This window comes from Xiphias gladius, chromosome 12 (genome assembly GCF_016859285.1).
Source record: "Xiphias gladius isolate SHS-SW01 ecotype Sanya breed wild chromosome 12, ASM1685928v1, whole genome shotgun sequence".
Lineage (NCBI taxonomy): Eukaryota > Metazoa > Chordata > Actinopteri > Istiophoriformes > Xiphiidae > Xiphias > Xiphias gladius.
In genome coordinates, this window is record NC_053411.1 from 4,925,145 (window position 1) to 4,950,033 (window position 24,889).

Here is a 24,889-nt window from a genome sequence, read left to right on the forward strand (position 1 = left end):
AAAGGTATAAAATTGGAATTTGTAATGATAATTTTTAATGTTCTTGCAATTTTGAACTGTTATATTCCACTCTGATTCAGCATACTGTGTGGAGATGGCACTGCATGCTCTGATGTTATTTTGCAGGTGCCGAACCACCTACAAAAGCTGCCCCATACTGGTTGTTCTTTTGTCTAAAAATATGCAGATGTTACTTCTGCAAAAGTGTGTGAAGAATAGACCCAGACAGAAAAAAGTAATGAGAGGAGGATCTTATCAGTATATGATGTTGTTTCTCACTACTCGAGGCTCCTACTGGTGGACACCTCTGATCTCTGTACAGTGCTGAGTCCATTTGCAAAGGCTTATGAAGTTAAACTTGCTGGAAAGTCATATCCTCGCTAAATTGTCTTTATTGTCAAAGAAAATTCCTCAACAAACTGTAAACAAAAAAAACCCCAAAAGGGCCAGAAATGCTTAAAGAAACAAAGGCATGACGTGATTGCCTTCAGGAGATCCATTGTTGGATCTGGATGCCCTGAAAACAGAGTGGTAGCTACTGCAGAATTTAACAAAACGGATCACTCTGCTTTTGCTGCATATATATACGGTTATTCCATATAATGCATAGTTACCTATGGAATTTTTCTGGTTGTTTTTGCAAAGTGTTCATACAATTATACTGTAAATGTCACCATCCTATGAAGGATGTTTTACAGCATCAGTGCAATAACATTTGAGCTCAGTTCAGCTGATTTGGTGAAGGCAAATTCTCCTTATAAATAGAAGAGAATGAACAAAGTATTTAATTTAGATTTTGAAAAACACATTTTTGTATAATTTTGTATAGTGTATCAACACTGATCTTACTTACTTACTTATATGAGTATAAAACTTATTGTTACTTTAAGATTTTCTTGGACTGAAATGTTGCCCTTATACTGTCCATACTGTCCATACTTATACCGTTTTATGTTCATATTCAGCAGAAATTGTCTTGAGATTCAATTAAGATGATAATGTAATGATAATCTACAGAGTTTATCATTTACCTTTCAGCATCAAAAAGGTTCCTGATCCAAACTGAATGCCATTTAAATTAGGTACTCCACAGAAGTATGTTCCAACTCTTCCCTTGATGGTTGTGTCAGATTTGACTGAATAATGGTGATGAAATTCATCAGCAAATACACTCTGATTATACTGACTATCTCATCTGTCGGGTCTGATTGATCATCACCCTCACCTTGCAGAACATGGTTGGCTGGTTGAATGCACAGATGGTATGAGTCACACATAATGTCCTCAAAATTAAAGAGTGTCTACAACCCATTGAGTCTAAAATAAAGAAACAAAGTAAATAGCAACTACTGATGTGAAACATTCGTTTCAGATATCACATACAGTAAATACATCTGTTGTGTCGGACATATCTGTGTAACAGGAGCTGAGAAACAAATAAATATCAAAAAGTCCAGCAGCTTCCTCCCATTCTGGAATCAGTGTCTCTGTTACTCTGAATAATACACAGACCAAACTTTCAAGAGTTTTCAAAATGAAAAAAGGTGGTTCAGTTGAACTTGTTCGAGATGAGGAGTGTGGCTTATCCAGAGAATAGAGATACTATCTCTACAGATGGATTAAGTCATGCGAGGCCCCTGGGAAAATTCGGACATGGTGCCCCGTCATGCCTTATTTTCACCCTTTCTATAGTTGAGAGTGTTGGAATTGGCAGTGGTAGAAGTACTTTAGCTCTTTATATCAAGTAAAACTGTTAATACCAGTGTAATCTGAATCTGAAAAGTAACCAGTACCAAGCTGCCAGATAAATGTAGTAGAATAACAAGTAAAGTGTTTCCCTCTTGAATAAAAAGGGATGAATGGAAGGGAATGAGTCCCCAAAACTGGACAGTGGGCATATAAGACATGAACTGCTCACTGGACCAGCCAGTGAAAAGTAACTGAGTCGATTTACTGTGGAAACTCTGTTTCAGTGTTTGACCTTTATATTGAACTGCGTGTTACCTCGAGGTTTTAATAGCAGAGATTCAACATGCTTAGCAAAAAGTGAGCTGTGAGCTGAACAATTGCATTGGCTTGTCTAATGAAGGAATTGTCCATTTATGTATGCTGTGCAGAAAAGGAGGACTGATGGTAAAAAAAAGTGTTTGGAGGGCATTCTGTAAGTCATTGCAAAGTGCATATACATTAGAATAGTAACCAATTTCTAATGTTATATATCTAAATGTCATAATAAATCGGTAGGTATTAGGGACCCTCTTAGTTTGGGGCCCCAGGCAGTTGCTCACGACCCCTGAGTGTTTCTGGGAAGATATGTTGCCACTGAATTCGTTAAATGTTAATTTTTAATCCTCTCATCTCCACAAACTACATTCCAAACGCCTTTATTGCATTGGGTAATACTATAAAACACCTGATTTCCGTAAAAATGTTATGATTCCAATTCAGTTTTTCAACTGGCTAATCAATCCTCTGGTGTGCTTTACTGGTCCACCCTTAGGTTTCTGTGCCCTTAAAGAAAAAGTCACTTCCTGCAGATCCTCTCCGAGAGTGCTCGCTCACCTGGAAACCACAGAGCAGTTTACACGAGTGGAAAAGCTATTTCTCAGTTTTTATCAATAAAGCGTATCTGTTGAGGCCACTAGCTGTACTATTCTCCCAATGGTCAGTTTGTACCATACTCTGATTCTTGCAGTTTTGTAGATGCGACATGCAATATTAACAGTGTCCACTAGCGCCACTGCTTGGAAAAAAATCGGGCTGAGAGATGCCACTTAACTGTGCTCCACCTGAAAGAAACAGAAAAACAAGGAGCCTTAACAGTACACTTTTATGTATATAAATCCACCATTTAAAAAAATCAATTTCTTTCCCCTGTTACTTCCACATAGACCACAGCAGGGGAATATGTAGAAGGCAGACCATCATCTTCTCTGCTTGTAGCTCCATCTTCTACTCAGTAGTTCTGGTGGGCGGAATTGACAGTGACAGCAGGGTGTGTCCTTAGGTCCGGACGTCTTCATTTAATTGTGTCTTTATTCCCAAGTTGCTGTGCTGTGCGTGTGGTCCTGACAGTTTGTCATGATCAGTTAAGTTATAGATTGTTAAATACAGGTAATTGAAAACTGGCTGTAACACTGGATGCTACAGAAAATCAGCTGGGTTTTATTTAATGGTGGAAAACACATTTTATTTGAAAAGTTAACTTGGTGTCAGTACTACAGCTTCAGTTCCATTGCTCAGCTCTTCATCTTCTTGCCCTTTGTTATATGTAACAGGAAGGGTAAGAGGTTATTGAGTAATCATATCCTTTTCATCTATGTAAAAATGCACCTGTCCGTCATCTTTTGTACAGTCACCTTGAAAGGTCTTTAGTCTACTCAGAGGCTGGGACTAGAGGTCTTCATGGGTCCACTAGTGTCAATTTTGTTTAGAAAAATCTTAACAATATACAGTATACTCATCAACGGCCTGTTTTTTTACTTGATGAAGGAAAGATAAGGACAAAACGAAACTGACTTCATCAAACAATAACTGTCAGTAAATCTCTGTGAAATAGTGTTGATGACAAAAGGGGGGACAAAATTACAGACTGTTTTTTTTTCAAGCGATAACGTAATTTAAATCTCCTTCTGGTCTTTTAATGGCTGCACATTTAGCTTCCTGCATGCCTGAATCATTTTCCCAGTGACTTTGCACACCAGTAGCCCACTGCCGACATAGGCAAAGATTTTCTGCATCCTGCAACACGTACTGTACGTAAGACAGCAAACTACATAATGGCAACTGCGGGGCTTGTTCAGAATAAACGGGTCGACCTCTTGACCTCAAGGCGCACTGCTAACACACTGTTAACAATAACATGTTTAACGTTACATTACTTCAAAATGTATTAACTTAAGCCAACTCATTTATAAAAGGCTGTGGTGCAACATTAGCTGCTGTATCTCACAACAATGGGGCATTGCTTGCACATGAGGGTTTGGCTGAACTTTAAAGTCAATATCCCGGACAGCTGAGCAGAAGGCAGCTCTCTAGTATTTAGCTTTTTTTGTATGCAAAAAATGTCACGGCCCTGGCCATGACTCTGGTTTTTTCGTTGTGTTTCCTGTGTTTTTTCCCCTGCTTCCCCGGTGTTTTCAGTTTTGTTTTCTCAGCTCTCCTCCCTGCACCTCTCCTGCTCACAGCCACCTCCCCTCACCTCCCCAGCCCAAAGCCCCACTCCTCAATCAGTCTTTGATTAAACGTCCTGGTTCTTTGAGACTGTTTGCTGCTTTTTGCATTTGGGTTCCCCTGTCTCTTGTGACAAAAACATCACAAACATTCTCTTTCCAAATTATTGAATATGAGAGTGTACAAACTATTATAAATACTCAGGGTTAAGTTTTTATAATAGTGGTAGTTGTGGCTAATTTTCAGTACCAGCTCTTTTAGCCTAAAATCAATTTGTTAAGATCTTATTTGAAAGCAATATTTTAAAGATTATTTAAATGCCAATTCTTGGTTTTTACTAAAGCTAGACTACAATGTTAACATTTTTTTGACTAAACTGGCTAAAAACTGACTAAAAACTAGTGCAGACCCCCATCAAGGCAATTGTCAAACAACGTACACCAGACTTCAGGGAAAAAACATTCAAATTCATAGTAGATCTGGATCCGTTCCAAAATTATTGGGTCCTTCCCTGGCCCATGCCGTATCCCTCCACCAAGTTTGGTGCAAATTGTTTCAGAACTTTTTGTGTAATTCTGCTGACAAAAAGACATGGGTGAAAACATGTCCTTGTTGGCAGAGGTAATAAAAAGGATGATGTTGACTGTATATGATTAAAACTAACATGGACTTTTGATCTCAGACTAATTCTAACCGGTCAAAACCTAGTATATGGCTGGATCTTGACTGGTCAGTGTGTGAAATTAAGGACATAGTTGTGGAACTGTTGTGGAACTGCTGCACACAACTATTTTCAATGGAAAGTAACTAAAGCCTGCTGGAAAAAGTGCTAAAAGTTGCTAGATGCCGTGCTAAGCTAATTTGCATATCCCTGACATCATTGCGTCGTATTTACATTCTGCCTAGTGTCAGCCGGTTTCAGCCCATTATCTGTTTGCTTCGCTCCTACTCTCTGTGCTCACCTATACAGTATTTTAATACAGCTGAATTCCCAGTAAAGCTGTTCTCATTTACAATCCTTTTCTGTAACTGCTATGTGACTGGTAGCACTGACAACAAACCGACCTCAGCGTACTGATGTAGCTACAGAGGACATCCTGCTTGAAACCGCAGAGACAAAGGAAAGCAAACACATGAGAGGGTCTTAGATCTTAGATCTTCACTGTTAACTGCAAAGAGTTTGTAAAAAGATTCTTACGCCTCCGGGTTTCTGGCAGCGTGTAGAATAAAGAATTTACAAAGAATGTTCTGGGATTACTCTGTGATGACTTTGGCCTTACATATGTACATACTGTACATGTGATCTCAGTGATGCAGGGTTGGTGAGAATTGTGGAAACTCTCAGAGTAGCTAACCCCACCAACACCAAAGAGGCTGGAAGTGTAGTTCTTTAATATCTGGCAACAAATAGTGCAATGACAGTGGAAACAAGTGTATGGTTTGCAAACCGAAGTCACGTCACAGAAACCCTCTAACAGAAGATTGGTGTGTTTTTCATGGAAGAGCCTAGTTTATTGCAAGGCAATCGTTTGTGTTCATTAGATTTAGGTGAAATCATATTGAGAGAAATTTTTCCGGAGAATTCCACAAATAGTACAGATGAACCGTGTCCAGCTCTACTGCCTCACACTGGAGTACACACATTCACTCCTGGTGTCATCTCTCTGTTTTCTTGATCCGTTGACCTTGTGATCCCTGAAAGCAGCATAATGAAGGTTCTCTACATCTTGACATAACTGGTAATAAAAGATAAAGTGGTTAATCACTATTATACAGTTTGAGATATAGTGCACGGGAGACGTGTGTGGAATCTGTCATTGAGAGAAAAAACAAATTCATGCTCACAAATGAATAATTTCCATTCTGTAATTAGTAGAGGATAATGTTAACTGATATTGTTAACATTTGTTAAGCAGCTTTTTGAGGTTAGATTATCCAGGGGCCTGATATCTAATTGGTAGCAGCCAAAGCTGACCAGTATTGATGAAACAATGTCTGAGAACACAAATCCCTTTTTGCCCCTATGAATACTGCTGCAACACAGGCCAACAGGATAAAGAAATAAGATATTGTTGTGTGATTAAAACTTCTTTATTTTTCATTGATTAATCATTTGATGTCATTACATGACACATTACCTCTGTATTTGGAGTAGATGTTGCTGAAAAGTTTACATTGGATTCTGCTTTGACAAACAAAATTAAAAGTCCTTTTATCTAAGTATGATTTGCACTCAATACTTGCTGTCATCTTCAAAGAGTAACAGTTACCTGTACAGTGACTGTTTTTCTTTTGTTCATCTTGTACCCTGAGAGAACCAATAAAATAAGGATGGTGGTGAATGCCAAAGCTCCACTCAAGAAATACACCAAGACAGAAACAGACGGCACATCATCTGTTGGGTGTCCTCTCACACCGATCATTCCTGTCTCCATGGGTGTAAATGAGTCCTGGATGAGATTCTTCAGAGTATTTGAACCAGTAAACACTGTGTTCTCCATCACAGGTCCCAGTGTGTACGGTACAGTTGAGAGTCACAGAGCCTCCTGGCAAGATGGTCTCAGAAACTGACTGATGGACCAAAACTTGGTTCAAACCTGAGTCCTTTACACTGACAATAGCGCCCTCACAAAATTCAAAGTAATATAAATTGCTACTTGCCCAGTAGTAAGTAGCTGAATCTGAAATGCGCAAATTTGATATTGTCAGGTGATTTTTACGTTTTCTAGTATCCAAGGAGAAATGTGGATTGTTTTTGAATTCATCAACAAAGGTGCCATTTTCATTATGCTTATAGAATGTAGATATCAGTTTTGGCTTCTGTCCCAGAGTTTTGCTGATACCAGTAAAACATCACTGCTGAATAATCTTGACAGAAGCATGGCAAAGTCACACTTTCCCCAACATTAGCTGATTCAAAATGTAATGATGATTGATTCAAAGCTGTCAAAGGAGCTGAGAGAGAAGAGACAAAAAGAAATGCACAAGCAATTTAATGCTAGTATGTTGTAATGCTCTGTATGACAGAATGCATGAAAACATGTTACAAGGAAACATATGGCTATGGTTCAAAGCAAACAACGGGCAGTCAAAAAGACACAGCTTACCTATATTTGCCGTGAACAGACATGTGAAGTAGAAAGCAAAGTTTGGAGGTGTCATCGTGCTTCAAATGCTGTGCGGAATGGGTTGAACCTCTATACGTTCTCTGCTCTTCACAAGGACTGGGTTTGATTGGCCAATCAGATGTCCCAAAGGCTTCAGTGCTATCTGAGCCTAAAAACAATATAATAATTGGGTTTTCCCATCCTTTCAAATGCATATTAGACGACTAAAACAATTATAGAGGAGAGTACTAGTTAACATACTGTAAGATGGTACTTGCTCTCAGTACATAACCAATCAGTTCTTTCAGTCTGCATTTCCGCATTTAAGACATGATCCTCATTTCAGAGAGCTGCCTTTGTAAAATGTCTTTGCTCTTGACTGCTGAGCTGCTGTACGCTATGGCCTGGATGCCACGGGGCCGGTCTTCCTGTGTTCACGCTAGGGTGGAAACCTGTTTCACAATAATTCACACTTGATTCACCACAGGACTCAAAGCAAAGGTCAAAATCTGAGAGCTTGCTAGCTGCACCCTTCCGCATCCAGTGCTGTACGTTGCAGCTTTGTTTGTAGTGGCATTTAGCACACACATATTTTACTTTACAGGCTGACTGCAAATTTGACGCCAAAGTGTTAAGCAGAACCCTGTAGTTTGCTGTTGACTGATTGTTGATTTTTGCTGAAACTCCAGCTCGCTCAATAATATTCTTGTTATTCGCAGTATTGAGCTGTGTAGCTTCTGTAACTTTCCGCTCACTTCATTTTGTTACATTAATATTTACTTACAAAAGTAAATATTCACCTCAGCCTTCAACAACAAACTTTCAGTGTTGATGACTTCCTCATGTATTCTGTAAAGGAATAATATTTAAAAAGCTGTTACGATCATTAATTTTTTTTTTCTTTGGACTGCTGCTGCTCACGCTATACTTTACATTAAAGGGCCTGTTTACTCAAATTACTCACCCATCCCTTATTCTTGTGTAGTTTTGGTTTTACCTACTGAGGTTTTCAGATATGCATGTCTGAAGTTTGTGGTGTCACTGCCTCTTCACACAATGGAGGTGAACAGAGTTTGTTTGAGTCACTCAAAGCTTTGAAAAATGACTTGATATTTCACGGACCCATTTTTGTTGGACTACTTTACACTTTACACCACTTTAGGTCAGTGAATTATCCATTAGATCCGAACTTATCGTAACAAGAAAACTGTTTTTTGGATAGACACACTGCTGATGGTTTTTTAAAGTCGTTTAATTTCAAAGCATCTCAAATCCAGTGTTAATTACATCCATGTTTTTGTTGGCGCTTTGCAGCATATCTTCCACCACCTGTATATTAGATAAACAAAACAGGGACCCACTCACAGAAAGACAGCTCCATAGCGCTAATATAGGTCTAAAACTCCACAGGGAACCTATCAGGAATACTTAAAGGAACATTTTGCTGAAAAGAGTAGCATACATCTAACATTGACAATAAAGTAATAGTATTCTCTGCATTGCTTTAGCTAGCTTTAGGAGCTTAGTTTCATTCTGTCTTTCACTAATTTCTGAGTTTTGCAAGTACAATTACAAGCAGCTACACTGCCCAAACTACAGTGACCCAAAGGCCTTAATGCAGCTGTAACTGGACTCATGACAAGCCAGAATTGGTCCAATTACACCCAGCACAGGAGTCAGCACTGGCTGAAAGTGCTAATAACTGGACCTATTTCTTAGATTAAATATCTCCTATCCACTTTCCCAAAACCTAGCCAAATCCGGTGGCCATATGAGGGCCATGTTTGATTCTCCAGCAGTACCAGACCACAGCTGGCACCAAAACTCAGCAGCAATCAACTCGACTCAGCTGTCAACCTGTGATTGCTTGAGTTGTGATCTGGCTTAATAGTTTACTTGTTGGTTGGACCACAGAGAAATGACCTGCTAGTGGGCCATTGAGCAGGTCAAAGAGAAGTGAGAAAAATCAAATATAAGATTTTTAGAGAACATTAATACCATAAAGCATGCTAAACAAACGAAGACTCAGCAAATGCATTCATTTATTTGTTATAACGCACATAAGACGGCAATAAATATTTACTGAATTATAACAGTTTATTATTCCCATGTTGCAATAGTCCTGCAGAGATTAGTTGGTAAAAAGGAAGTAATTTAAACTCATAAATGAAATTAAATCAAAAGGTAGGAAGTGAAAGTAGGTAAATTGGTTGCTGCAGTCTCTTCCCCCTAAATTTGTACCACACCGTTTTTTTTTTCATTTGGATTCCTACTGAAGCAAGAGCAGACTTAACAGATTCGCCAACACCAACTTGTTCTACATTCCGCCACATCTGTCAGGTCTGACTGGTTCATCACCCTCACCTTGGAGAACATCACTGGCTGCTGGGACATGGAACTTTGTGGTTATCGGCGGCTGTGGTTTCATTACAGATGTCATAGAGAGTGAACCTCAGTGTGTTGCCCGAATGTGTAGTCCTCTGTGGCACCAACATGAATAACGTGAGCCAGGTGAGGAACTGGGCAGGGGCCACATGCCCAAATGTACACTGAAACAGTTTTTGGTTCGCTGTAATTGTCCCTACTCCCCATACTGGCCTTGGAGAGATCCATTCCAAATGTCATTTACATATAAATTATGGGGGACAAAATGCACAGTTCCCGTTCTGTGCAGAAATTAGTCTGAACTTCCCTCTTTATGTTGCTATCGATCCACTGCCGCTCAGCAAGGAAACACTGTCCAGGGAAACACAAAGGGGTATTTTGTACCAAAAAGACTTGCATTTCACAAGTTTTCCTCTTGATTGACTGATAGAGTATATTAGGCTTCCTTACTTCTACAGAGTCTGTTTGTAATTTTAACAAATGTGACTTCCTTCCAGGGAGTCTGGAACCTCTGGAAACAACAGAGCACTTTTAAGTTTTATTGTAAAATTGTATATCTTTTAGAGTGACTTTGCTTGTTTTCATATATATATATATATATATATATATATATATATAGACATTTCTTTTTTTTTTCAGTTGACATTTTCCTCACCCAACTAGCAGGTAACATTTGTGGTTTCTTAGTGCACCAATATAAACACATTCTCAAGTTCTAAGTATAATAGGAGCTTGACACACACCATCATCCTGTATGAAACACATGCAATGACAAAAAGTAAACCAAACCTTAAAAAAACGTCCATACATTTTCTCTTAAAACTACTGACCATGTGGAAACTGTGAAAAGATGCTTGCATGAGGCATGCGGTCACCATGTTTACTACAGTGATAGGTGTGGTCTGTTTCTGTAAACGATGAAAGCTTGGCTATATGAGAAGCAGGCTGTACATCTACCACTGTGAACTGCACTTTAGATTAACGCTTTTGTACCTTCCAATTGTGGAAGGCCCTGTACAGTACCTAATGGCACCAGAAACAGAGACATCTATTGCAACCTGGTTGCACAGAGACGGTGGAAATCATTCATACATACATGTCTTTGATATCTTTGGAAAAACTTGTTTTAATGAGATTTCACTGGTAACTGTTTTTAGGTTTGTGGCTAAAAAACTATTCCTATTAATTCTGGCTCCCACTTAGATATTAAAAGGTCCTCTGTCTCTGTTAGATGCCTCAGTGATAGAGGGTGCTAAAACTGATAAACATTTCTCATAAATCTCTTCTTTATCCCTTTAAATTCTGGGAAATGTGTAATTTCTTTAAAAATGTTGTTATCCTTTTTTTTTTTGCAGGCTAATCAATTGATATCAAGTTTCCTAGCCCCTGCAGTGTTTTTTGCACCCGAAGCAAATCTGACTGCTGCTTTTCTCTGATATTAAGTAAATGTCAACTTCTACTAGGCCTGTCTCAGAAACAATTTGAGGACCCCTTACCTGGAAAAAGAGCACAGCTTAAATGGACAGAACTGTCAATCTCTCAGTGCAAGAACCCCAATTTTTTAAATTTATAATAAACGTAATAATAATAATTTAAAAAAATCCTTTACTTATGAAGCACTTTTTAAAAAACAAGTTTGCAAAATGCTTCACAGACATAAAAACAGAAAATGATCAGAATTTTAATAAATGAACCGTTTTGGTTTGTCAGTTTATATTTTTGTAACCACACTAGTAGATAACATTTATGATTTGTACATACTGCACTGCCAATGACAAAAGTGTTTGCTTTGTGAAAAACGTGCACATTTCATTTCTATGGAAGGCTGTACATCTTCCACTGTGAAGGGGACTTTGTTATAGTGGTTACTTTACAGTTTTGGAAATTCAATTCAGTTAATTAGCTAAAAGTACAAGAAGTGCAGGTGTAATGATACACAGCCCACTGCACTTTCAATCTTCATATGTTGTCATTGGAAGAGCTTCTTTGGTTAGTTTATAGCAAAGTAAAGCTTTACAGTAAACATTTTAGGTGAAATTACACTTGAAATTACACAGAAAGAGACAGAATTGAAGTCGTTTTCCTGTTGCACAGAGACAAAGATCAAACATGTCCAGCTTCACCGCTTTACAATGGAGTATACGGATCCATCCTCTGTGTCATCTCTTTGTCTTCTAGATCTGTTGGCATTTTTTACCCTTAAGGAAGCGTACTGGACGTTTTCTTCATTTTTAAGATTCTTGTAATGAAACATTAAAACAAACAATAAATCAAGATATGGCACATGACATACATAAAAACAATTTCAACAGAAATATTTGTCATGATTTTGAAATAATTTGGAATGTTAATACGATAGTTAATATAGACAGGAAATACCTCTGGATTAATTTTGGAGGAAGCTGAAAATCTCGCATTAGATTCTGAAAAACAGTGTAAAGCCGTGTTTCTATAATGCTATATTCAATAATTACACACTATGGGTACAAAGACAGTAACATTTACCTGTACGTTGGCAGCTGTTTCTCTTACTTATCAGTAGGAAAGCCAGTAAAACACTTAGGATGGTTGTGAACACCAGGGCGCCGCTCAAGAAATACTCCAAGACAAGGGAATCTTCCTCATCTGCAGACAGCCAGATATGAGGAGACACGACAGAGCAATTCATCTAACGTTTAATTAGGGATTAATCATAGCCATTTATCAGATGAAACAACTTCTGTTAGAACATTACTTACCCTCAGTTTCCTGTTTGGTCCCATTCCCAAACAGTATGTGTCCACATGAGGCAACAGCACAGTAGTAGGTTGCAGCATGAGAACAACTCTGCTTCTTCACTGGTAGGTTGTAGACACAGGTGTGTGTTTGTGTGTTGGGTTTCCTCTCACACTGATCACTCCTGTGTCCATGGGTGTAAATGAGTCCTGGATGAGAATCTTCAGAGTATTTGAACCAGTAAACACTGTGTTCTCCATCACAGGTCCACGTGTGTACGGTACAGTTGAGAGTCACAGAGCCTCCTGGCTGGATGGTCTCAGAAACTGACTGATGGACCAAAGCTTGGTTCAAACCTGAATCCTTTACACTGACAGTAGTGCCTTCCGCAAATTCAAATGTTATTGACCCTCTACTTCCGCAGTAGTAAGTAGCTGAGTCTGAAGTACGTAAATCTGAGATCTTCAAGTGATTTATACCATTTTTAGTATCCAAGGCGAAACGTGGATTGTTCTCGAATTCATCATAAAAAATGGCACTTTTATCATACATGTAAAAGGTAGAGATGATCCTTGGTTTCTGTCCCAAAATTTGCTTATACCAGTAATACGATGCTGTTGGATCACTTTCAATGAAACATTGAATATTTATGCTTTCGCCAACGTAAAGTGATAGAAAACCTCTCTCTTGACGAAGAGATCCGGACAGATTAGTCATCCGAGCTGAAGTGACAGGAGAGACAAAGCAAACACACAATTAATTCATTATAATAAGTCATAATAAGTATATTATAATGAAATCAACAGAAACAATGAGAAGGTGTGACACTAAGAGAGTGACCACACACTCAAAAAGTTGGATGCACAAAAAAAAAAAACTACTCACCCATTTTGCACAAGAACAAACATGTCAGATAGAAAACAAACTTTGGAGATGTCTTCATGTTCAAATAAATGACTTGAGTGAAAAGAGTCTTGATTTTTTCTCTCTCATCATAGACAAGGATGTGTTTGATTGGCTAACCTGAAGTGGCTATGTCCTGTTATGGAAACATGATCACATGTTCACTGCTACCCACAGTTTCAAGTTTAGTTTCTGAGAGATTTACATGATGAGAGAGCTATGAAGAACATAATTGCTCTTCATCTTGGCATTAGATTTAAAATAGCCAAAATATAAAAGACTACTCATCCTTTCTCATGTAACACCATACTGATCTCACTGATGGGTTATATTCTACAAGTTTGGTTAAAATTGGTTTCTTTAAAAGCCAAAAGGATACGCAAAACAACTTACTTGGAAATGCAGGTCAACCATTATTGCCTCAGCAATGGAGGGGAGTTCTTATTATCCTCCTCTTTCATTCCTTAAAGTAATAATCTTTAAGATTTTAATGTATGCTTAAAGAAGTAGTCATCTTTTTCAGAGTTCAGTGTGGCAGAATTCACTCAAAACTACTGCATCAGTCCTTTTTTTACCAGTGTGTGGCTGGTATTGTTTACACATTGCAAGGTTCCTGCAGTGTTGAGATTGAGTAGGTTAATTGAGGGATGACGGTGTGGGTGTATGAAGCTCTCAGATACTGATGAAGAGGGCATGATTCTTATATCACCTCCTCATTTCGAAGAAATATACTCTCAGTCAATGTATTTTCCTTCTGTATTTTTCTTTCTTTCACATTGTGCTCTAGAAGCCTACATGTATATGTGCCTGCCCTGTGCCTCCCTTTAATCACTGTATGCATTGGATTTTGAAACAAAGTTATACAGCCTATTATACTGATGATAGATATTTTAATATAGAGGAGACACACACAGAGTTGTTGTTGTTGTTGGATAGGTTTGCTTATTGATTCTTTGCTTTAGCCGGCTACCTCCCTTTCAGTATGTGGGATTTGTTGCTTAGGACAAAGACAGTGTTGGGTGGGCTATCTTGTTTGTTTTCTTTTCTTGTCAGATTTATTTTTATTGAATGCATGCCTAATTTTACTTTTGTTCCTTTTGCCTTACTCAAACTAGCTTGTTTGCCAGTTCGGGGGAGATGGCATATTACATTTACTTACTTCTTGGAACTGTAAAGGTCTTGGTGCTGCTTTTAAACTGGGCACAAATGTTTGCCCACTTAAAATTATTACCATCTAATGTAATTTTTCTTTTTTGCAGAGAGCTCACATTGGTCCCACAAAGCAGACGTCAGTCTATCTTTTTCTCTAAATCTTGGGGGAATTGTTTTTTTTGAGAGACTCTCGAGTCCACTGTGCTTCATTCAAATTAAGATGACATACTAATCTCTGATCACGCCACTCTCCCTGTAGTTTTAGACTTCTCTCTTCCTCAGTACCATTTTAGATGGAGATTTAATTCCCTTGTTGCCCTCAGACAAATCTTTTTGTACATACAGACAAGGTGACTGACTTTCTTCACATTAATGACAATGTTACAGCCTCGGGCTCAAAATTCAAGGGTGTAATGCAGGGGAAAATTAATTTTCAGAAGTCAGCATCTAAGAAGGCCGAGCTTTAACGTTTTTCTGACACTGAGTCACAGGTCCCTGTGCTGGAGGAGGCTTACCGGGGTCCAGATCTCGGGCTGTTGTCAACTCTGACGCTTCAGTATGATCCCAACCATATTCTCAGGATGAAAACTTTGTGCATAAATTAAACTGGTAATATTTTGAATTAGGAGGTAAAGCTAAGAGATTGTTTAGAAGACGGTTGAAGGGCATTCAGGCCAGCAGGGCTATTCTCTAAACACGCAATATCCCCTTCCTTTGAGCACCTAAGGGATTTGATAGATTATAGCTAAAAGCAAATAGACTCCCTTCAACTAAGCAGTGTATGTTGATTTTTGTCCCCCTCTTGAGTGTGGCTTAATGTACAGTTTTTAAATAATACTAATTTTACACCCCCAGACTGTGACAATGTATGGACAATTCCAGCCTGTATGGACATTTCTATCATGACAGCTATGGACACTGGAGATGCAGCATATCTTGGCATACACTGACAAATTTTTGTTCTGTTTTGTTTAGTTTTATTGGAGCCTGTCTGCAATTATTTCTTGTTTTTGTGTACGTTCTCTGAAAGAAAAAAAAAGTGCATCTACGAGACAGCCGATTAGGTCTAGGCCTCCACAGTAAGCCCTAGGTTACTGGTTACCTTCCAGCAACCAAGGGTTAGAAATCTTAAGGATTATAACCATAAAGCTCTGAGTAATAAACACCTGATATCCTGCGCCAGTCTGTTGTACCAGACCTTCAACAACCCCAATGACTGGTTTGTTTTTTTTTTTATTTGAATATTCATGAATAGTCCATTTTATCCTGTCAGTTCACATTTTTCTCACCAAGACTAGCAGAGAACATTTTGTGGTTTATGGTTGCATGTGTGTGCGTGCACACACACACACACACACACACACACACACACACACACACACACACACACACACACACACACACACACACACAAACATTCTCATGCTGTGTCACAGTGTCACAGTCATATACCATTCTTACATTTCTGCTAATTGTATGTATGTATATCTATATCTATCTATCTCTCTCTCTCTATATATATATATATATTGTATTGTATATATTGTGTATATAGATCTGCATACACAAAGACAAAAGCTACTGATTATCCTTAAAATAAACATCACTGAACCTCACAAAACCATACATTTATCCTTACACTGCTGACCACTTGGAAGCAATAAACAGATGCACACAATCAGCATATACAACTATTAATCAAGGAGTGGCCTGTTTCTGATGACTTTATGCTGTAAATTGGCTTTGAAGCACATTTCTTTCACAGACTGTAGATCTTTGTTTGAACTGAATTTTAATACTGTAGTCTCAGTACTCATTTTAATGTCAGGTACTAGAACGTCTCTGGTAAGTCTACTACAATGCTTTGGCACAGATACAGTTCAATTTCCTTCATGTGTTGTCTTTGTTAAAGCTTGTTTGATGAGTTTATTTGAAAGCAAGGCTTTGTATTCATCATATTTAGGTGAAATCATGTTTCCAGAATTTTACAAAAGCCATATTACACTTTAAAGGAGTCAGCATGAGGTCACATTCTCTCACACAAAGATAAAAATATGCTCAGTTCAGCTCTACTGCTTTACACTAAAGTACACACATTCACTCCAGGTGTCATCCTTGTGTCTTCTTAGTCTGTTGATCTTGCTCTCCCCTAAAGCATTGTAATAGAGATTATATTCATTTTTGTAACCCTGGTAATGAAAAAGGATAAATTACAATATGGTCCATGACAGAAATAAAAACCACAAAAAAAATAGTGCTCTAAAAACAGTTAAACAATTTTTGATGTAAGAACAAAATACCTCCGCATTGTTTCTTGAGGGATGTGAAAATCTTGCAGAAGACTCTGAAAAACAGAAGGAAACCCCTCTTTTTATTATTTCACGTTCAATAAATACACATTATATATAAAGATAACACCAATTACCTGTAAAAAGGCAGGTTTTTCTCCTGTTGATAATATACACTGAGAAAGCCAGTAAAATACTCATGATGGTGGTGCTGAATGCGATAGCCCCACTCAGGAAATACACAGAGGCATGAGAGTCTTCCTCATCTGCAAATCGAGACAACAGAAGACATTATGGAGCTTTTAGCTGTGTGCTTTCCGATTTAAAAGGGGAATAATATACTTCTAAAAATAAGACTTCTACTATTAAGTGACTTACTCGCAAAGTCCACCTTGGTCCCGTTCCCAAACAGTATGTGTCCACATGAGGCAACAGCACAGTAGTAGGTCCCAGCGTGAGAACGATTCAGGTTCTCCATCGGAAAGTTGTAGACACAGGTGTGTGTTTGTGTGTTGGGTTTCCTCTCACACTGATCATTCCTGTCTCCATGGGTGTAAATGAGTCCTGGATGAGAATCTTCAGAGTATTTGAACCAGTAAACACTGTGTTCTCCATCACAGGTCCCAGTGTGTACGGTACAGTTGAGAGTCACAAAGCCTCCTGGCAAGATGGTCTCAGAAACTGACTGATGGACCAAAGCTTGGTTCAAACCTGAACCCTTTACACTGACAATAGTGCCCTCACAAAATTCAAAGTAATATAAATTGCTACTTGCACAGTAGTAAGTAGCTGAGTCTGAAATGCGCAAATTTGATATTGTCAGGTGATTTTTACGTTTTCTAGTATCCAGGGAGAAATGTGGATTGTTTTTGAATTCATCAACAAAGGTGCCATTTTCATTATGCTTATAGAATGTAGATATCAGTTTTGGCTTCTGTCCCAGAGTTTGCTGATACCAGTAAAACATCACTGCTGAATAATCTTGACAGGAGCATGGCAAAGTCACACTTTCCCCAACATTAGCTGATTCAAAATGTAATGATGATTGATTCAAAGCTGTCAAGGGAGCTGAGAGAGAAGAGACAAAAAGAAATGCACAAGCAATTTAATGCTAGTATGTTGTAATGCTCTGTATGACAGAATGCATTAAAACATGTTACAAGGAAACATATGGCTATGGTTCAAAGCAAACAACGGGCAGTCAAAAAGACACAGCTTACCTATATTTGCTGTGAACAGACATGTGAAGTAGAAAGCAAAGTTTGGAGGTGTCATCGTGCTTCAAATGCTGTGCGGAATGGGTTGAACCTCTATACGTTCTCTGCTCTTCACGAGGACTGGGTTTGATTGGCCAATCAGATGTCCCACAGGCAGCCGTTTACTTCAGTGCTATCTGAGCCTAAAAACAATATAATAATTGGGTTTTCCCATCCTTTCAAATGCATATTAGACGACTAAAACAATTATAGAGGAGAGTACTAGTTAACATACTGTAAGATGGTACTTGCTCTCAGTACATAACCAATCAGTTCTTTCAGTCTGCATTTCCGCATTTAAGACATGATCCTCATTTCAGAGAGCTGCCTTTGTAAAATGTCTTTGCTCTTGACTGCTGAGCTGCTGTACGCTGTGGCCTGGATGCCACGGGGCCGGTCTTCCTGTGTTCACGCTAGGGCTTAATTGTTTCCAGTAGCGGAAACCTGTTTCACAATAATTCACACTTGATTCACCAGCGGATTCAAAGCAAAGGTCAAATTCTGAGAGCTTGCTAGCTGCACCCTTCACTCATGTTTCCAGTTAGAGGAAGGTATTACTAAATCAGAGGGGACTTTTGAGCATGACATCTCAATGTCCGCATCCAGTGCTGTACGTTGCAGCTTTGTTTGTAGTGGCATTTAGCACACACATATTTTACTTTACAGGCTGACTGCAAATTTGACGCCAAAGTGTTAAGCAGAACCCTGTAGTTTGCTGTTGACTGATTGTTGATTTTTGCTGAAACTCCAGCTCGCTCAATAATATTCTTGTTATTCGCAGTATTGAGCTGTGTAGCTTCTGTAACTTTCCGCTCACTTCATTTTGTTACATTAATATTTACTTACAAAAGTAAATATTCACCTCAGCCTTCAACAACAAACTTTCAGTGTTGATGACTTCCTCATGTATTCTGTAAAGGAATAATATTTAAAAAGCTGTTACGATCATTAATTTTTTTTTTCTTTGGACTGCTGCTGCTCACGCTATACTTTACATTAAAGGGCCTGTTTACTCAAATTACTCACCCATCCCTTATTCTTGTGTAGTTTTGGTTTTACCTACTGAGGTTTTCAGATATGCATGTCTGAAGTTTGTGGTGTCACTGCCTCTTCACACAATGGAGGTGAACAGAGTTTGTTTGAGTCACTCAAAGCTTTGAAAAATGACTTGATATTTCACGGACCCATTTTTGTTGGAACTACTTTACACTTTACACTACTTTAGGTCAGTGAATTATCCATTAGATCCGAACTTATCGTAACAAGAAAACTGTTTTTTGGATAGACACACTGCTGATGGTTTTTTAAAGTCGTTTAATTTCAAAGCATCTCAAATCCAGTGTTAATTACATCCATGTTTTTGTTGGCGCTTTGCAGCATATCTTCCACCACCTGTATATTAGATAAACAAAACAGGGACCCACTCACAGAAAAACAGCTCCATAGCGCTAATATAGGTCTAAAACTCCACAGGGAACCTATCAGGAATACTTAAAGGAACATTTTGCTGAAAAGAGTAGCATACATCTAACATTGACAATAAAGTAATAGTATTCTCTGCATTGCTTTAGCTAGCTTTAGGAGCTTAGTTTCATTCTGTCTTTCACTAATTTCTGAGTTTTGCAAGTACAATTACAAGCAGCTACACTGCCCAAACTACAGTGACCCAAAGGCCTTAATGCAGCTGTAACTGGACTCATGACAAGCCAGAATTGGTCCAATTACACCCAGCACAGGAGTCAGCACTGGCTGAAAGTGCTAATAACTGGACCTATTTCTTAGATTAAATATCTCCTATCCACTTTCCCAAAACCTAGCCAAATCCGGTGGCCATATGAGGGCCATGTTTGATTCTCCAGCAGTACCAGACCACAGCTGGCACCAAAACTCAGCAGCAATCAACTCGACTCGGTTGTCAACCTGTGATTGCTTGAGTTGTGATCTGGCTTAATAGTTTACTTGTTGGTTGGACCACAGAGAAATGACCTGCTAGTGGGCCATTGAGCAGGTCAAAGAGAAGTGAGAAAAATCAAATATAAGATTTTTAGAGAACATTAATACCATAAAGCATGCTAAACAAACGAAGACTCAGCAAATGCATTCATTTATTTGTTATAATGCACATAAGACGGCAATAAATATTTACTGAATTATAACAGTTTATTATTCCCATGTTGCAATAGTCCTGCAGAGATTAGTTGGTAATTTAAACTCAAAAATAAAATTAAATCAAAAGGTAGGAAGTGAAAGTAGGTAAATTGGTTGCTGCAGTCTCTTCCCCCTAAATTTGTACCACACCGTTTTTTTTTTCATTTGGATTCCTACTGAAGCAAGAGCAGACTTAACAGATTCGCCAACACCAACTTGTTCTACATTCCGCCACATCTGTCAGGTCTGACTGGTTCATCACCCTCACCTTGGAGAACATCACTGGCTGCTGGGACATGGAACTTTTTGGTTATCGGCGGCTGTGGTTTCATTACAGATGTCATAGAGAGTGAACCTCAGTGTGTTGCCCGAATGTGTAGTCCTCTGTGGCACCAACATGAATAACGTGAGCCAGGTGAGGAACTGGGCAGGGGCCACATGCCCAAATGTACACTGAAACAGTTTTTGGTTCGCTGTAATTGTCCCTACTCCCCATACTGGCCTTGGAGAGATCCATTCCAAATGTCATTTACATATAAATTATGGGGGACAAAATGCACAGTTCCCGTTCTGTGCAGAAATTCATCTGAACTTCCCTCTTTATGTTGCTATCGATCCACTGCCGCTCAGCAAGGAAACACTGTCCAGGGAAACACAAAGGGGTATTTTGTACCAAAAAGACTTGCATTTCACAAGTTTTCCTCTTGATTGACTGATAGAGTATATTAGGCTTCCTTACTTCTACAGAGTCTGTTTGTAATTTTAACAAATGTGACTTCCTTCCAGGGAGTCTGGAACCTCTGGAAACAACAGAGCACTTTTAAGTTTTATTGTAAAATTGTATATCTTTTAGAGTGACTTTGCTTGTTTTCATATATATATATATATATATATATATATATATATATATAGACATTTCTTTTTTTTTCAGTTGACATTTTCCTCACCCAACTAGCAGGTAACATTTGTGGTTTCTTAGTGCACCAATATAAACACATTCTCAAGTTCTAAGTATAATAGGAGCTTGACACACACCATCATCCTGTATGAAACACATGCAATGACAAAAAGTAAACCAAACCTTAAAAAAACGTCCATACATTTTCTCTTAAAACTACTGACCATGTGGAAACTGTGAAAAGATGCTTGCATGAGGCATGCGGTCACCATGTTTACTACAGTGATAGGTGTGGTCTGTTTCTGTAAACGATGAAAGCTTGGCTATATGAGAAGCAGGCTGTACATCTACCACTGTGAACTGCACTTTAGATTAACGCTTTTGTACCTTCCAATTGTGGAAGGCCCTGTACAGTACCTAATGGCACCAGAAACAGAGACATCTATTGCAACCTGGTTGCACAGAGACGGTGGAAATCATTCATACATACATGTCTTTGATATCTTTGGAAAAACTTGTTTTAATGAGATTTCACTGGTAACTGTTTTTAGGTTTGTGGCTAAAAAACTATTCCTATTAATTCTGGCTCCCACTTAGATATTAAAAGGTCCTCTGTCTCTGTTAGATGCCTCAGTGATAGAGGGTGCTAAAACTGATAAACATTTCTCATAAATCTCTTCTTTATCCCTTTAAATTCTGGGAAATGTGTAATTTCTTTAAAAATGTTGTTATCCTTTTTTTTTTTGCAGGCTAATCAATTGATATCAAGTTTCCTATCCCCTGCAGTGTTTTTTGCACCCGAAGCAAATCTGACTGCTGCTTTTCTCTGATATTAAGTAAATGTCAACTTCTACTAGGCCTGTCTCAGAAACAATTTGAGGACCCCTTACCTGGAAAAAGAGCACAGCTTAAATGGACAGAACTGTCAATCTCTCAGTGCAAGAACCCCAATTTTTTAAATTTATAATAAACGTAATAATAATGATTAAAAAAAATCCTTTACTTATGAAGCACTTTTTAAAAAACAAGTTTGCAAAATGCTTCACAGACATAAAAACAGAAAATGATCAGAATTTTAATAAATGAACCGTTTTGGTTTGTCAGTTTATATTTTTGTAACCACACTAGTAGATAACATTTATGATTTGTACATACTGCACTGCCAATGACAAAAGTGTTTGCTTTGTGAAAAACGTGCACATCTCATTTCTATGGAAGGCTGTACATCTTCCACTGTGAAGGGGACTTTGTTATAGTGGTTACTTTACAGTTTTGGAAATTCAATTCAGTTAATTAGCTAAAAGTACAAGAAGTGCAGGTGTAATGATACACAGCCCACTGCACTTTCAATCTTCATATGTTGTCATTGGAAGAGCTTCTTTGGTTAGTTTATAGCAAAGTAAAGCTTTACAGTAAACATTTTAGGTGAAATTACTCTTGAAATTACACAGAAAGAGACAGAATTGAAGTCGTTTTCCTGTTGCACAGAGACAAAGATCAAACATGTCCAGCTTCACCGCTTTACAATGGAGTATACGGATCCATCCTCTGTGTCATCTCTTTGTCTTCTAGATCTGTTGGCATTTTTTACCCTTAAGGAAGCGTACTGGACGTTTTCTTCATTTTTAAGATTCTTGTAATGAAACATTAAAACAAACAATAAATCAAGATATGGCACATGACATACATAAAAACAATTTCAACAGAAATATTTGTCATGATTTTGAAATAATTTGGAATGTTAATACGATAGTTAATATAGACAGGAAATACCTCTGGATTAATTTTGGAGGAAGCTGAAAATCTCGCATTAGATTCTGAAAAACAGTGTAAAGCCGTGTTTCTATAATGCTATATTCAATAATTACACACTATGGGTACAAAGACAGTAACATTTACCTGTACGTTGGCAGCTGTTTCTCTTACTTATCAGTAGGAAAGCCAGGTGTCATCGTGCTTCAAATGCTGTGCGGAATGGGTTGAACCTCTATACGTTCTCTGCTATTCACAAGGACTGGGTTCGGTTGGCCAATCAGATTGAATTTCCGGTTTTGGAAACAGTGAACACATGATCAGCACCAACCTACCTTGGCAATTTCCGGTCCTTGAGACAAGCAACAACATAGAGACTAGAGAAAAAGATAGAGCCTTTCAGCAATTTCATCAGTAGTTTAAGACATAAATGGCTTTCTTGTGCCAAATTTGTGACTAAAGTCCCAAATTTATATAAAGGCATGTGATGTTTATTCTAACGTGTTTGCAATGGTTGCCTTGGTGATTGGAAAAAACTTTCCAAGAGACCAAGCTGATTTTTTGACAGATGACAGGTAATGATGTTTGCAACACTTGTATTAGGGTAATTTACTGATGTGAATGAGCTTCCAACTTTCTCACTGAGTGATCATTTTACAAGTAAACAGAGCCAAAACCATGGCACAGTCCTTATCTTTAACTTATGTATGTGGTGAGTTTGTCAGACGACGTTGCAGTTATAGGATTTCAGCAGTGCAGAGCAGCAGCTTGGGAATGGCTTGGAAGTGACTCCTGGTTAACATGTAGTCTTAATGGGCCACGATTCAGTCACTATTTCATACTTCTTCTGTTGTCTGACAAAAGAAACAGAGAGACATGTAAATGAGAACACCTTTATTGGGAATTCAGCTGTATTAAAATACTGTATATGTGAGCACAGACAGTAGGAGAGAAGCCAACAGATAATGGGCCGGCCGTGTACTAGGTTTTGAGCTAGTCTTGTTATTTTGTTTTGTTTTTCTGCTGTACGCTGTGGTCTGGAAGGCACGGGCCGGTCTTCGTGTTTTCACGCTAGGGCTTAATTGTTTCCAGTAGCGGAAACCTGTTTCACAGTAATTCACACTTTATTCACCACAAGACTCAAAGCAAATGTTTGTGTTTGTGTGTTGGGTTTCCTCTCACACTGATCATTCCTGTCTCCACGGGTGTAAATGAGTCCTGGATGAGATTCTTTCAGAGTATTTGAACCAGTAAACACTGTGTTCTCCATCACAGGTCCCAGTGTTCACTGCACAGTTTACACTGACAATAGTGCTTTCTGAATTTCTAACGTGTATAAATAGCAATAAATAGTAAATAGCTGGGTCGGAAATACACCAATCTTCGATCGTCAAGTGATTTTTTTTTATCATTTTCAGTATCCAGTGTGAAACGTGGATTTTTCTGGAATAATTATAAAAAGTGCCATTTCTTTCATATATGTAGGAGAAAACATGAGCCTTGGTTTCTGTTCCAGACTTTGCTTATACAAGTAATACATTGCTACCACATCACCTTCACTGAAACATCAAGTTCTCTCTCCTTTTAGTTGAAACAAAACTACTATCTCGATGCACAGATTAGAATTTTAGAATGAAATGAATAATAAAGCAATTGTAGATTTTATGATAAAATTCAGCATAATCAGTACATTAAAAACATTACACACATTTGTATGAAGAGTGAAAATACACTTAAAGATACAAGTTTGAGTAAAAAAAACACAACTCACCCATTTGTCCAAAGAACAAACTTGTAGATAGAAACATTGGAGAATTCATCAATTTCAAATAGCTGTGTGAAATGAAAAGAACATCATTCCATTCTTCACTCTTTAGAAACAAGACTGCGTTTGATTGGCAAGCCTGAAGTAACATTGTACTGTATGCCCAGCTTACAAAACATCACATACTCACCGTTACCCACAGTGTCAAGAGTTGGTTTTTAGAAAAAAAAGGCCAACTGGTCTGAGTGACCAGAATCTGCTCCTGTTATACCTAGTCTACATCATCGGCGTAGCTAAAGCAGCATGTCAGCAGTCCTCCATCACTGTCTACACTGGATGTGTTCAAA

The 24,889-nt window shown here is 38.3% G+C and overlaps 2 protein-coding genes, 1 long non-coding RNA gene and 1 pseudogene across 8 annotated transcripts; all 4 read right to left on the reverse strand.

The window, feature by feature from the left end:
* Nucleotides 1-5,789: 5,789 nt before the first annotated feature.
* Nucleotides 5,790-7,622, reverse strand: LOC120797489 (annotated as a pseudogene).
* A 3,711-nt stretch (nucleotides 7,623-11,333) lies between these two features.
* On the reverse strand, nucleotides 11,334-13,330 carry LOC120797487. 4 transcript variants are annotated; one of them, XM_040141182.1, is made up of 6 exons: nucleotides 13,266-13,330; nucleotides 12,404-13,102; nucleotides 12,171-12,290; nucleotides 12,045-12,088; nucleotides 11,775-11,904; nucleotides 11,334-11,430 (listed from the first exon to the last, which is right to left on the reverse strand). In XM_040141182.1, the coding sequence occupies exons 1-5, from the start codon at nucleotides 13,321-13,323 to the stop codon at nucleotides 11,785-11,787; spliced, it is 1,041 nt and encodes a 346-aa protein (XP_039997116.1). In that variant the 5' UTR covers nucleotides 13,324-13,330; the 3' UTR covers nucleotides 11,334-11,430; nucleotides 11,775-11,784. The 4 variants fall into 4 exon arrangements, with proteins under 4 accessions (XP_039997116.1, XP_039997115.1, XP_039997113.1 ...); XM_040141181.1 differs by having other exon boundaries at nucleotides 11,334-11,904; XM_040141179.1 differs by lacking the exon at nucleotides 11,334-11,430 and having other exon boundaries at nucleotides 11,811-12,088.
* Nucleotides 13,331-15,985: 2,655 nt separating this feature from the next.
* LOC120797488 lies at nucleotides 15,986-18,318 on the reverse strand. 3 transcript variants are annotated; one of them, XM_040141185.1, is made up of 6 exons: nucleotides 18,215-18,318; nucleotides 17,944-18,122; nucleotides 17,102-17,791; nucleotides 16,861-16,989; nucleotides 16,736-16,779; nucleotides 15,986-16,624 (listed from the first exon to the last, which is right to left on the reverse strand). In XM_040141185.1, the coding sequence occupies exons 2-6, from the start codon at nucleotides 17,996-17,998 to the stop codon at nucleotides 16,505-16,507; spliced, it is 1,038 nt and encodes a 345-aa protein (XP_039997119.1). In that variant the 5' UTR covers nucleotides 17,999-18,122; nucleotides 18,215-18,318; the 3' UTR covers nucleotides 15,986-16,504. The 3 variants fall into 3 exon arrangements, with proteins under 3 accessions (XP_039997119.1, XP_039997120.1, XP_039997118.1); XM_040141186.1 differs by having other exon boundaries at nucleotides 15,986-16,584; nucleotides 17,944-18,302; XM_040141184.1 differs by having other exon boundaries at nucleotides 17,944-18,302.
* Nucleotides 18,319-22,087: 3,769 nt separating this feature from the next.
* Nucleotides 22,088-23,494, reverse strand: LOC120797517. The gene is made up of 4 exons (XR_005708534.1): nucleotides 22,925-23,494; nucleotides 22,799-22,842; nucleotides 22,529-22,658; nucleotides 22,088-22,184 (listed from the first exon to the last, which is right to left on the reverse strand). It is a non-coding gene; the product is annotated as an uncharacterized LOC120797517 (long non-coding RNA).
* Between the last annotated feature and the right edge of the window lie 1,395 nt (nucleotides 23,495-24,889).

What these genes read in the sequence shown, in the direction of transcription:
- LOC120797487 (XM_040141179.1), bottom strand. Translation starts at nt 13,323, where the DNA reads ATGAAGACATCTCCAAAGTTTGTTTTCTATCTGACATGTTTGTTCTTG. An exon ending in TTTGTTCTTGTGCAAAATGG is followed by an intron (nt 13,103 to 13,265) that starts GTGAGTAGTTTT and finishes CTGTCACTTCAG; the next exon opens with CTCGGATGACTAATCTGTCC. An exon ending in AAACAGCTGCCAACGTACAG is followed by an intron (nt 12,089 to 12,170) that starts GTAAATGTTACT and finishes ACTGTTTTTCAG; the next exon opens with AATCTAATGCGAGATTTTCA.
- LOC120797488 (XM_040141185.1), bottom strand. Translation starts at nt 17,998, where the DNA reads ATGACACCTCCAAACTTTGCTTTCTACTTCACATGTCTGTTCACAGCA. An exon ending in AAAAACCTGCCTTTTTACAG is followed by an intron (nt 16,780 to 16,860) that starts GTAATTGGTGTT and finishes TCTGTTTTTCAG; the next exon opens with AGTCTTCTGCAAGATTTTCA. An exon ending in CCTCAAGAAACAATGCGGAG is followed by an intron (nt 16,625 to 16,735) that starts GTATTTTGTTCT and finishes TTTCATTACCAG; the next exon opens with GGTTACAAAAATGAATATAA.